At 53.8% G+C, this 12,256-nt stretch overlaps 1 protein-coding gene across 1 annotated transcript in view; it reads right to left on the bottom strand.

Annotated features, from left to right (window-relative positions):
* The window catches only part of BPIFB3 (BPI fold containing family B member 3), a 16,987-nt gene extending 5,566 nt beyond the window's left edge, over positions 1 to 11,421 (bottom strand). The window contains 9 exon segments of the mRNA XM_007122371.3: positions 1,711 to 1,764; positions 2,977 to 3,156; positions 3,294 to 3,385; positions 4,172 to 4,232; positions 6,022 to 6,085; positions 7,549 to 7,689; positions 8,113 to 8,217; positions 10,434 to 10,578; positions 11,304 to 11,421. Of these exon segments, the coding sequence (XP_007122433.2) occupies positions 1,711 to 1,764; positions 2,977 to 3,156; positions 3,294 to 3,385; positions 4,172 to 4,232; positions 6,022 to 6,085; positions 7,549 to 7,689; positions 8,113 to 8,217; positions 10,434 to 10,578; positions 11,304 to 11,415 (954 nt within the window). The 5' untranslated portion in view covers positions 11,416 to 11,421.
* Positions 11,422 to 12,256: the final 835 nt, after the last annotated feature.

Here is a 12,256-nt window from a genome sequence, read left to right on the forward strand (position 1 = left end):
GCCTGTGCTCCGCAACGGGAGAGGCCGCAGCAGAGGGAGGCCCGCATACACAAAAAAAAAAAAAAAAAAAAAATCCCCGATGCCTACACTCCCTACATCATCCATCCTCTGTCCTCCTACCTCACCTCCCACCACTGGCCCCTCATTCTCTCCTCTCCAGACTCACTTCGCTGTTCCTCCAACTAGCCAGGCATGCTCCTGCCTCAGGGCCTTTGCACTTGCTGCTCCTTCTGCCAGAAATGTCTTCCCCAGATACCTGCATGGTTCCCTCCATCCTCTCCTTCAGCCTTCAGCTCACACGTTGCCTCCTCAATGAGGGCTTTGCAGAGCACCCTCCTCCACCTTTCTGACACTGTGTATATTCTACTTATTTATCTGTTCAATGTCTGTCCCTCCCACCACAATGGCAGCTCCTTGAACATGGACACTTTTGTCTACTTTTCACCGTTTGCCCCTTCTGCATGCCCAGCACCTAGCACAGGGCCTGGTGCATAGTAGGTGCTCAGTGAATATTAGTTGACTGAATGAATCACACAATCAAGGAATGCTGAATCTCATAATCACGACATCGTGGATTACAGAAATGCTGGAAACCATGCATCCACAGAAAGTTAGAATCACTTGAATGCTGGGATCTTGTGACCAATTCCTCAAGCCCCAACTCCCAGAGTTGCAGTATCATAAAGACAGGGGGAATCACCGGATTCCAGCCTCCTATATCCACAGATTCTGAAGCCATGGAACCAAACTCAGAACTGGGGCCACACACAGGGCTCTGATGCTGTGAGAACAAAGGCTTCAGGCTCCAGAGACAAGCCCAGCCTCCCCAGGCTATGAGACATGGCATGCCTCGTTGCATCCATGGGTCCCTGGTCCTGACACCCTGGCCTCCCCCAAGTCTCTTTCCACCATCTTACAACTCCTCAGAAGAATGAGGTTCTTCTGAATGTCTAGCCCCAATCTCAGCCTTTGCCTGAGACACCTATGCCCTTTAGCCCAAAACACCAATAAGCAGAGGCCCCACTCAGGCCCACCAAAGCTGCTTTCCGTCACCACCTTCAAGGACTCACAGAGTTTGTCTGTGTCCCCAAATTCAGCTGCTTTCTCCATCTTCTCTGGTGGAAACCCAGGCCTTGCTGGTCTCTTTCTAACCTCTGTCAGAATCTGCTGTTACGTAGAGACCTTGTAGCAGTCATTTCAACTTCAGTATAATTCAGATTCCCACAGCTGGAAAGAAGCTAATTCAGCCCCAGTTGGAGGGATGGGAAAGCTGAGGACCAGGCCCTGCAGTCACGTACCGACTGATGCCCACTAGTCAAATCTCCCTGAATCTTCCCCCTTCTCTTCCATCTCCATGGCCACTGCCCTGAGTCTTCTCTCTGAGGACAAGAAGACTGAGACCGAGATGAAGCAAGGCAGTTGGAGGGAGGGGGCTCAACACTCAGAAAGAATCTGCTTGACATAGGAGCCACAGCCCCAGGACAAATGCCCAGCTGACTTCTGGGGCAGTTAGACACTGGTCCTTTCTTCTCTAAGCAAAATCTGCTATCAGGAAAGGATAAGGTGTTAGTCAATCACACTTTAGTATGAATTTTGACTCAACATTCAATTGCAGCTGTCTGGAGAGCTGTATTGAGAAAGATTCTGGAGTCCACTCAGGGTCATCAGGAAAGAGCTACAGTGAACAAAGCCCACGAAAGGGTCACTCACCTCAGGGACCAAAGCCGCCAGCTCTGTAGTTGTCAGTGGAACATAGCTGGAAACCTGGACCCAAGACCAAATGGGATGAGGGGGTAGACACAGAGCCAAATAGGGATCCCTCAGCACACACAAAGTAGTTTCCCCCTACCCAATTTTATACATACCTCTCTACAGACACTCATGTTCCTTCTATTGACCAATGATGAGTGCTTACTACATGCCAGACACATGCTAAGGGTTTTGTGTGCCTTCGCTCATTTCACCTTTATAACTGCTCGAGGAGGTGGGTGCTACGATTATTCCCATTTTACAGATGGGAAACCTGAGGCTCCTGTCCAGGGTCATAAGCTGGTAAATGGTGGCACCAGGCTTTGACCCAGGCAGGCTAATTCTAGAACTTCTAAACTGCCCTGCCAGAGCACATAATCTGAAGGCCCAGGCATCTGACCCCAGACATTTTTGCCTTTTACCCCAAAAATATTTTCAAATACTATAAATTTGTTTCCACTATTTACACATCAGGACATTTCATATAAATTTGCAGTTTCTAGCTAAAAAATTGGAAAATCTGGTCACACCTGCCTCCCAGCTCAGGACCCTGTTCCAACCACTCCATAGGCCTTCAGTGTGCTCTCTGGACCCCACCTGCATGAAGTGAATAATCAATCCCTGCTCCCTTGGGCTGAGCTGCAGGTAGGAGCCCAGGTAGCTCAGAGCTCCCTGCCTTTGGACAGGGCTGAGACCAAGAAAATGTCTCTGGCTAAGGCTTCCGGGGGCTGGGGCTTCCAGACATCTGTGAGGGTGTGAGAGGGGCCAGAATGGAAACAGAGAGGTCTCAGAAGCTTCAAAACAAATGTCCAAGTGACCTTTGGTATAGTCCAACCCTATTCCTTCTCTCCAACTCAAATATGCTCTTGAGAAAGCAGTGGGAATGTTAGCCATTCACACTTTAGTGTAAAATTGGGCTTTGACTCTAGAAGGGCTCATCTGGTGCAGGGATGGGAAGTTTGCTACATTTCATATGCCAATTTTGACCAATACAAAGTAACGTCCTGAGTGTCAATGTTCAGAAGGATTTAGAACTCCCATTCAGGTTTAGCCAAGTAGAGGCCATTATCAATTAGCAATGTCTGCCTGAAGGACAAGAGTGGGCATGTGCATGCTATAAACCTATCTCTCCTATTATAAGAGGGCTCGTCAAGGCTGATCAGTGATGATGTGATTAGGTCACCGCTAGCATTGCCAAGGTCCAGCACGGCAGGGTGCCATACTCACCAGCTCAAGGGTGATGTCCAGGTCAAGGGCACCAATGGTCTGCAGGAGCCCCAACACGGTGTTAAAGAGGTAGAGAGGCACAGTCACCTGGGATGTGTGGTCCTCCTTGGGGGGCACCTTGATGGGGTTGGGGGGCTTGGGGAAGTCGATGATATCACCTGCTACGCTCTTCACAATGGGCTGCAGGGGCAGGAGACAACGCGTGGCAGGGTCTCAGGGCAGCTCACTCACCTGGCTTTGACTTAGCATCCCCTGCCTGGCCTCCACTTGTACCCCACCCACCCCCAGCTGTGGGTGGGGCCTCAGCGGGCACTCACATTGATGTCCAGCTCTGTGTACTGGGTGGAGATGAGAGGCAATGTGGCCAGAGTGAATTCCACGGACCCAAGAGCCCCGAGGGGCACCAGGCCTGCATGAGGAGGGGAGGAAGGAGAAAGACCCCATGAGCTCAGGCCCCAGTAATAACAGGCTCTACTTCTATTTATTGAGTGCCTGCTGAAAGCCTAAAACTCTACTAAGCATTCACCAGGGCACTACTGTCATCCCCATTCTACAGATATGGAAACTGAGGCTCCAACAGAGGAAGTCACCAGCCCCAGCCCACACAAGCCACAGAGTAGCAAAGCCAGGGTTCCTGTTTTCCAGAGCTGGTGCCACTAACCACGTTGTTGCCCTGTCTCTCTCATATAATACCACATTCAGAGACATATCTTCCCCCAAGTTTTCTATCCTTATCCTAGTTATGCATTTTTATACTTTTCAAGGCCCTTTTGTGAATACAGAAGGCATCCATGTCCCCACAAGGCTCAGAGAGGCTGGGGGCCACTGTGGCTGCAGGGCCTTGGGTTCCTTACGTAAGCTCTGAGCCTCAGTCATCTTGTCTGTCCAGATAATAACAGTATCTGCCTCATGCTTCTGACAGTGCCAGACACACCGCCGGTGCTCAGTAAGTGGCCTGAAGCCCCTGGCAGATGGACACCTGGATGGCTCCAGGTCTCCTCACCCTGCGGAACTGACCTCGGCCCAGAACACCACCATTAGGCCTCCTCAATGTGGCAGCCTCATCAGTCTGAGGAAGACATGAAAGGTCCCAGAATTCTGCCCCGTCCTCTTCCCTGGTACCCCACCCGCTGGGGTAATGGTGGGGGAGACGTAAGAGCAGGTGCAGAGAGGAGGAGGGTGGGCCCCAACTTACACAGCACAGCCCCCAGGAGCTCATTCACCACGTCCAGCACGCTGTCCACCAGGGGGCACAGCTGTGTCCGGAGTAGACAGGAGTTACAGGAGAGTAACAGCGGGCCCCAGCCTGGCACGGGGAACAGCTTCATCTTCTTTAAATGATTTGCTGTGTGGTCCCAGGGACCGGGGTAAGGCAGACGATGGAGATGGATGGCGAGACACACAGATGGGAGGCAGGGGAGGGGCTGGAGCTTGAAGTGTCAGAGGGCGGAGTGGGTGGTGCAGAGGGCCAGTTACATGAGTCCCCTCAGAAAACCTTGGAGGATGCTGGGGGGACAGGAAGACACATTCCAGAGGCTAGCTGGGGTGTAGGGACAAGGCCCTCCCCCAAGGAAACAAGGTCTCAGGTCCCTCCTGCCATCCATGTAGGCACTGGGAGACCTACAATCCGGATCCCCCAGAGGGGCGCCTCCCCCCCCCCCACCTGGAATCAGGGCTGGCCCAGGGCATTTACTGTGCACACTGCCCCGAGTTTCCTAAAAACCCCCTGGGCTGTGACATCAGGGAACAAGTGGTCCGGCTTCCAGAATCCCAAGTCTGGGAATCACAGAATCGGAGTCTGCCAGAGCAGGAATCCCAGAGGTGGTCCAGCCCAGCCCCTTCACTCCTTCAGCCCCTTCATTCTACAGCTGGGGCTGGAGAAGAGAAGTGACCTGTCCAAGGTCACAGCTGTTCTGAGAGACAAGAGAGGGTTGCCTTTTCATTTAAACTTGGAGCCCCAAACTCCAGGGCTTCTGGGGTCAGGCATGTCTCGGAAATGAGAGGAGACCAGAGGGGCTGTGATGGGTGGGGGGAGGAGCCTCCTGGGTGCCAGCCATGTGCGGCCTGCAGGAAGGAGGTACGTGCAGCTGGGGTGGCTGATTGCATAAGAGAAGCCAGAAACGGGATTGCTGAGAGAAATCTCCAATCTCTAAGCGCTGGTAATTAACTCTTATTTTTAAAACCCCTTTGAGTCACATGAATCCTGTCTTGCAGCTAATGGTCCAGAGACCCCAGTTATGGGCCACAATTTAAATGTACCCAGACCCCCTTGTTGAAATCTACCTGAGATGGGCCTGGGCTGGGGTCCCTGCTGCTGGGAGCTCCCCTTCTCCCCCTGAGCTTCTTTTCTGATTGGATTCTTCAAGCGTAGGGCAGTTTTACCAACCTCAGTCTCCCACAACCTCGCCATCTCCATGGGTGTTCTCAACAAGGACTCACAGGAGAGGTCCTGTCAGGACTGGGGATCAGGAGGCCTGACTGCTCTTTGCTGGCTGTGTGACCCCAACAAGCCCTCCCCTCTCTGTCCTCAGTGAATTGGGGCTTTGGCCAGATCAGCTTTTCTTAAGTGTGGTTCAAGGGACGACAGGGGCAGGCCATGGACAAGCATCCTGGAGCAGTTTAATCATAATGTGTTTAGCATGTACATGTATGTGATCTTCTAGACATGTTTGCCAAGCACAGGGCTTCGTTTAAAATCATTGAGTGACCCAATTTTTATCCAAACCTAGTTTAAAGAAAAGTATAAAGTCAATAATAATAATACAGGTGGCAAAGACAGAGCAGGGGGTAAGAAAGGGACTTACTTGGATTTGGGAGCAGGGGACTCAGGTCACCTGGATTCAGAGGTCTGGGGACAGATCGTGCCAGCCCACCTACAGACTCGTAGGTGGCACCTGGGAGGCCTGTGGGCAGGCCAGGATGGGATTACCTGATGGGTGTGGAAGGAAAGAACAGCCTAATCCTGCCTGGCACCCAGATTAACTCAAAGCCGGGGGAGGAGGGGCACAGCCCAGGGTGTACCTGGCCTGCAGCCCTCATACTCACGAATTCTGGCAGCACCTTGAAGTGTGTCTGTTCCCCGACCCCAAAGAGCGGTGCGAGCAGCAGCCTGGGCAGAGTGAGATGCGTGAAGGTGTGGCCACCACACAGGGACAGCGCCAACCCAGACGACGGGGCAGGGTGGGCACTGGCGGCTCTGGACATCATCCATCTCCTCTCCTCGTGGGCTCGGCTGGGGCTTTGGGCAGCTGGGTTTAAATCTTGGCTTTGCCTCAGCGTGGGACCCAGAGGAGGATTTCAGTTTCCCCATCCGTACAGTGCCTGCCTTAGAGAGAGCTGTTGCTGCTGAGATCAGATGGGAGTGTATACATGTCTGGTGCTCAGTAAATGTCTGTTCCCTTCGTCTTCTCCAATATGTGTAGATGAGTGACATTTGGGCCTAAAACAGCACCTGGCTTAGAGTGAGGGTTCAATAAGTATTTGTTGAATAAATGAGTATTTGTCAAATGAATGAATAACTGAGAGGGTGGCCTGAGAATGTGCATGTATTGATAGATGGGCTTAGGTCTGTTTGGAGAGTATGGGGGTACCGAGGGAGGGGTGACAATCACAGAACCACAACCACAGGACACCCTCCTGAGCTCCACCCCCTCCAAGCCCCCTCTAGCCCAGAGGAAGAGGATGGAGCCACTGGGGTTTAAGGAGCCCAAGACTCTGCCTGGAAACCCCTTACTAAGACCCTTCTGCAGACAGGGCCAACCCCAGTTCACCCTGTTCCTGGGAGCTAACACAGAGCTGTCCGATAACCCATCACTGGTCAGGGCCACCCAGCAAAGGTGGGGTGTGGGTGTGGGATTTAGCCTGGAACAGAGGGACTAACAGGGGTTGACTCAGCGTGTGAGGCAGGGGAGGTGGCAGGTGTCGCTGGAGTGGCGGGGGGGATGCAGAGTGCTGTGAGAAAGCCTTGGACCTGAGTCCAGAGACCAGCCCATCTCCGTGCTTGCCTCAAGCTGTGTGTGTGACCTTGGGCAAGTCCCTTGCCCTCTGTGGGCCTCAGCTGTCCCATGGAAGAAGGATCACTGTATCCTGACAGTTGGGGGAAGAGATGGATATAAAAGTGCCAGAGCCTTCCTGATCATTAAATTTAGGTCCTTCTTATACAGATGGGGACGCTGAAGCCCAGACAGGGGAAGGGGTTCCCCTGGAGGGTCACACAGCAAGTCAGGGGCTGAGCTGGTTCTCATATATGCCAAGAGCAGGGACTGAAATGCCTACAGGTCAAGGGACCACAGAGGGCCCTTGTTCTACCTGGAAGAAGAGAGGCAGGATCTCGGGGGCTGGAGAAGGGGGACGCTCAGGAGTGGACGTTGCAAGCTGCGGGCCGGGCCAGAGTCCCTGTCCCTGCCAGTCTGCAGGTCTGCGCCGGGGCTTGATCTGGTGAGACAGGCCCCGCCCAGCCAGCCGCTCCCTGAAGACACAGGAGACTGCCACCCGGTGCGCGCACGCGCGATGAGCCCGAGGAGGTCCGGGCGCGGGGAGCCGCCCAACACCGGCTCAAGACCGCGGACTCACCCTGAGAGCAGGCTGATGTGGCCCAGGAGCGTGCTGCAGCGCTTGAGGATGAGGATGGGCGTACCCCGCGCGCTCACGTCCAGCGCCACCCGCGACGACACGTTCACCTCAGCTGCCAGCTACAAGAGGCCCCCCAGGGGGCTGCGAGACCAGTTGCTGGGGGCGTGGCCAGGCGACCAGGCACCACCCACCCGGGCCGCCTTAGCCGCGCCCACCCCGAGGCCGCTTAGCAGGGCTCTGAAGAGCGGCGGGTGGGGTAGCCCTGTGAGCGGCCCCATTCCCTCCTCTCACCTCCTGCCTCCCTGCCCCTTTGCATGTCCCTGCGCCCCCTCCCTCACCCCCACCAGTGAGCTCCAGGCAGTGGGATAGGGGGCTCCAGAGAGAGAGATGGAAGTCTCTGGACGTCAGTGGGATGGAGATCCCTGGGGAGGGGTAGTGGGGTGGGATCCAGGGAGTGAATAGGAAAGTGGGAGTGTCTTGGGAAGGAAGGAAGGAGGAAATAGGGGGGCAGGGGTGTGGGTGTGGAGAGACAATAAGGTAGGGGGTCCCCAGGGGCACACTCACCCGGAGCCATGCAGGCCCACCTTGGTGTGCAGGCTCAGCTGCACCCCAAACCCCGGCAGCAGCTTCAGAGACACCTTCGGCAGTGTGATTTCCTCAGTCTTCAGCCTGCATGGAGGAGAGGGCCGCTGACCACCAGACAACACCCCCACCCACACCCCTCCCCAGGGCCAGTCCCTCAGTACCTGGACCATCCCAGACCAGGCAGAGCCTGGAGCCTCTCTTGGGTGTGTCCCCTGTCCCACCTCTAGCCCATAAACCCAACTGTGGGCCCTTGAGCCAGTTACTTCACCTCTCTGGACCTCAGTTTCTGCATCTGTAAAGTGGGGTCATACAAGTTCCCACTTCATAGGGATGTTGCATAGACAAATGAGATAATGTAGGTGCACAGCTGGTAAAGCATATGCCCTGGAACTGTAATATCATCATCCTCACTGGCGGCTCAATGAGCTAAAGTGCTCCCTCCACCCCATCCCAATGGCCTCAGCCCTGGTTCAGTCTCTGGCCTGGGCCGTTGCCCTTCCACTCCCATCACCTAGGCTCTCACACACACAACCCAAGGGGGTTCTCAAACACAGCTCCCCACAGTTCATTATTTTCTCTGTCCCCTGGGCCTTTGCCCAGGCTGTTCCCTCAGTCTGGAATACCCTTTCCTTAATTTTCCTTCCACTCTGCATCCACTGTCAGCTAGGTGATTCCTCCAGCTCTCCTGATTTCAGCTAGGGTATCTCCTCCTCCAGGAAGCCCTCCTTACTGCTTCTCTGACTCAGGCAAATACGCTCCTCTGAGCAGCTCCCACACCCTGCCTGGACTGCCTCTATCACTGCCCTGAGCTGACGGGATCATGACTGCTGGGTCCGACCTCATTCTGGGGCTCTTTGAAGCTAGGACAGTGGTTCATGTCTGAGGCCCCAGCCTCATCAAGTAGAGGGGATTCTACAGTGGGAGGGGGACTAGATCTATTAATAATGATAATAATAATAGTTAATATTTATGGAGCATTTATTATGTGCCAGGCTCTGTTTCAGCCTGATACAGATTCACTGTCCTGGCAACAACCCCATGAGTAGTTGCTCATGGTGCAGCCAGTAAAAAAGCCAGATGGTTCAAATCCCAGCTCTACCACTAATTGACTGGGTGACCTTGGGCAAATCACATTGCTGCTCCGTGCCTCAGTTTCCCTGTGTGTAAAATAGGGATAATGACAATACCTACCACAGATTGGCACTTAGTGATCCTTGAGCAGTCAGTCCTTATCAGCTCCCTTTCCAGACATCTGTTTACTGTTCTGGGAGGTGGGCATCCATTCGCCTTCTGCTCCCAGCACTCCATTTCCTCCTGTACAGTGACACTTCCCCATACCCCTCTCCTGGCCTTCAGCCTTTCTTGAGGCCTGTTGTTTGGCCATCCCCTGATCCATCACCAGCCGTGGACTCGTTCCTGCCTACCTGGGGTAGGCAATATGGCGGTGATTAAACACCCAGTCACCGTCCCCGCCCTGCCCCGCTACTGCACTCCCTAGCTGGGTGAGTTCGGGCAAGTCCCTTCACTGCCTGTGGGGACGTCGATCGTCTCACCTATTAAGTGCAGTTGATAACATTCCTACCTCTGGATTCATTGGATAATATATTCACAATGCTTAGCACAGTGCCAGGCACCCAGAAAACCTGTCTAAGTGGTCATTAAATTATAAATATTAGCTCTTAAGTGATTTCATTCATTCATTCAAAAATATTTTTTGCGCATCTGTTATGTGTCAAGCACTATTTATGATACTGGGGACACAGCAGTGAAAAAGCCAGACAAAAGTCCTAGCCCTCCTGGGGTTTATAATCTAGCAAGGGAGACGATAAGAAAAAAAAAGGTGAAATATATGGGATACGGGGTGTGATTCATTCCCTATAGAACATGAAGGCAGGCAAGGGGACAAGGAGAGGCTGGTCAGGGCAGGGGTCTTTGGAGCAGACACCTGAAGAGGAGGAGGGAGGGAGCCATGCAGATACCTGGATTAACCCAGAGAGAGCAACTTGGATTAGCCCAGAGGGACTGAGCCCCAGGTCACACAGTGAGTAATTGAAATTGACCCCAGAGCTGGAACCCTCCCTCGACCACAGGGGCATGCTGCCTGGCACACAGTAGATTCTTTATTTTCTGACTCTGGTTCTTGGGACTCCCTGTCCAGGCTCCCCATGAAATTCCCACTGCCTGCCAACAAATTAAAAAGAGTCAACGTCTTCTCTATTCCCTGAAGCAAAGAAGAGATCAGACTTTCTGTAGGGCACACAGTAGGTAGGTGGTCAAGCGGCCACACTGTAAGGACTCACCCAGAAAGCTCCTTGGCAATGCCAAGAACCCCTCCGTAGCTCAGCAGGCCACCTCCCCCTGAGCCCAGGAGGCCCTGGTTCACAGATGTGACAGTCCCCAGCATGTTCTGCAAAATGGGCCCCCTGACCAGCGAGTTCTGGATGGCTGCAAACAGGGTGGTGGGGAGGAATGTTCATTTTACAGATGAGGAAGCTAGGGCCCAGAGAGGGGCAGAGATTTGCCCAAAGTCACACAGCAAATTGGGTTTGGGACCAAGAGTATGACTAGGGCTCCTGACCCTGGGTCACCCGGTAGCACCGAAAGTTGGGGCAGAAGTAAAGGAGGGAGCACGCAGCCACCAGGGAACGATCAAGAGGGAGGAGGTGACCTCTGCCCCTCCTGGGCACCCTTGGTCTGACTCTGTGTGGATTGTGAGAAGGGCAAGATGGAAGGGACCGCCTCGTGGAGGTTGCAGCAGGCCGGGGTAGCCTCCGTGAAGCATTTGCTATTCACAACTATGGTCACCCTGGGCCGTTGAGCCCTGGAGCAGCAAATGCCCAGTGGAGTTCCCCCACCCCAGAAACGTGGGGCAGAGATGTTGGCCCAGCCAGCACCCTCCCCTGGACCTCCTCAACCGCCACCGCCCCCGCCCCCGTCCCTGAGGGAGACACGGGACCCGCATGCCCCTCCCACCCGGTTCACCTCGCAGAAGAGAGTGAACTAATCGCCCACTGGAACCTGCAAGCAAACTTTTAACCCCCTGAACTCCCTATGCAGTTGGGAATCAAAACCTGTTCTCATCTGTTCCTGAAGCATAAGCACGTGAGCCTATCTTTGGGGTGGTTTACTCTGCAGCTGGACCCCTCACACACTGCCCACCTCGGGCTCACCTTTGCCGAGTTCATCCTTGTCAATCCGAGCAAGCATGCCCACCGTCTCAAGCAGCCCCTGGCACGGAGTCACCAGACCCCAGAGGAGAAGCAGAGACCACATGCCCAACATCGTCGGCATCACACCTACTCGGGGCGGAAGCAGGAACCCTAAGGCCGTCCTTTTGCCCAGACATTATCCTCCCTCTCTGCCCCTTCACCAACCCGGGGTCCTCCTGCCCACCTGGCACAACTCAAGTCCAGCTTCACTCCCTGGAAAGCCCTCTCCATCCAATTCAAGCTGCGGCTAACACATTTGACTTAAAGGTCTTAGTTCTCTGCGCCCCAGTGGCCCTGGACCTGTCTCTGAGGGCGAGCCACAGAGGGGCCTTCCTTTCTGGGACAGCAGGATGGGAGCTCTGTTTCCTGGACTGCTTTCCCATTGGCTCAAGAGGCCATTTCAGAAGGTGTGGCTGATTGGAGACATTCAGAAGTTAGATTTAGCACGTCCCGTTTCTCTCCTCCTCCCCTGCCTCTATCCTGGATTTATGTTGAAAGGAATGAGAGGAGGTGAGAGCAGGGCTAACTTACTAGTTTCATAGAATGGGATTTTTCTGTATGAAGTTCCATATCTGCCAACCCAGTCACATACCCATCTATCCCCTCATGTGACCTGCTTAAACCCTTCAGCAGTCCCCCACTGCCCTCGGGATAAAACTCAGGCTCCTTACTGCTACTCACAAGGGCCCTGCCTGCCTCTTTGACCTCCTTAGTCTTAACCATGACAAGCTCTTCCACCTCAAGGCCTTTGCACATGCTGTTCTTTCCGTTAGGGAGGCTCTTCCTCTAGTTCTTTGCATGACTATCTCCTCATCTTTCAGGTTCTGAATAAATGTCAACTGCTTAGAAAGGCCTCCATCTTTTACTTTGTCCACAGAAGCCCATCTGTCACTAAACATCATTCAGAATATTTA

Source organism: Physeter macrocephalus, chromosome 14 (genome assembly GCF_002837175.3).
Source record: "Physeter macrocephalus isolate SW-GA chromosome 14, ASM283717v5, whole genome shotgun sequence".
Lineage (NCBI taxonomy): Eukaryota > Metazoa > Chordata > Mammalia > Artiodactyla > Physeteridae > Physeter > Physeter macrocephalus.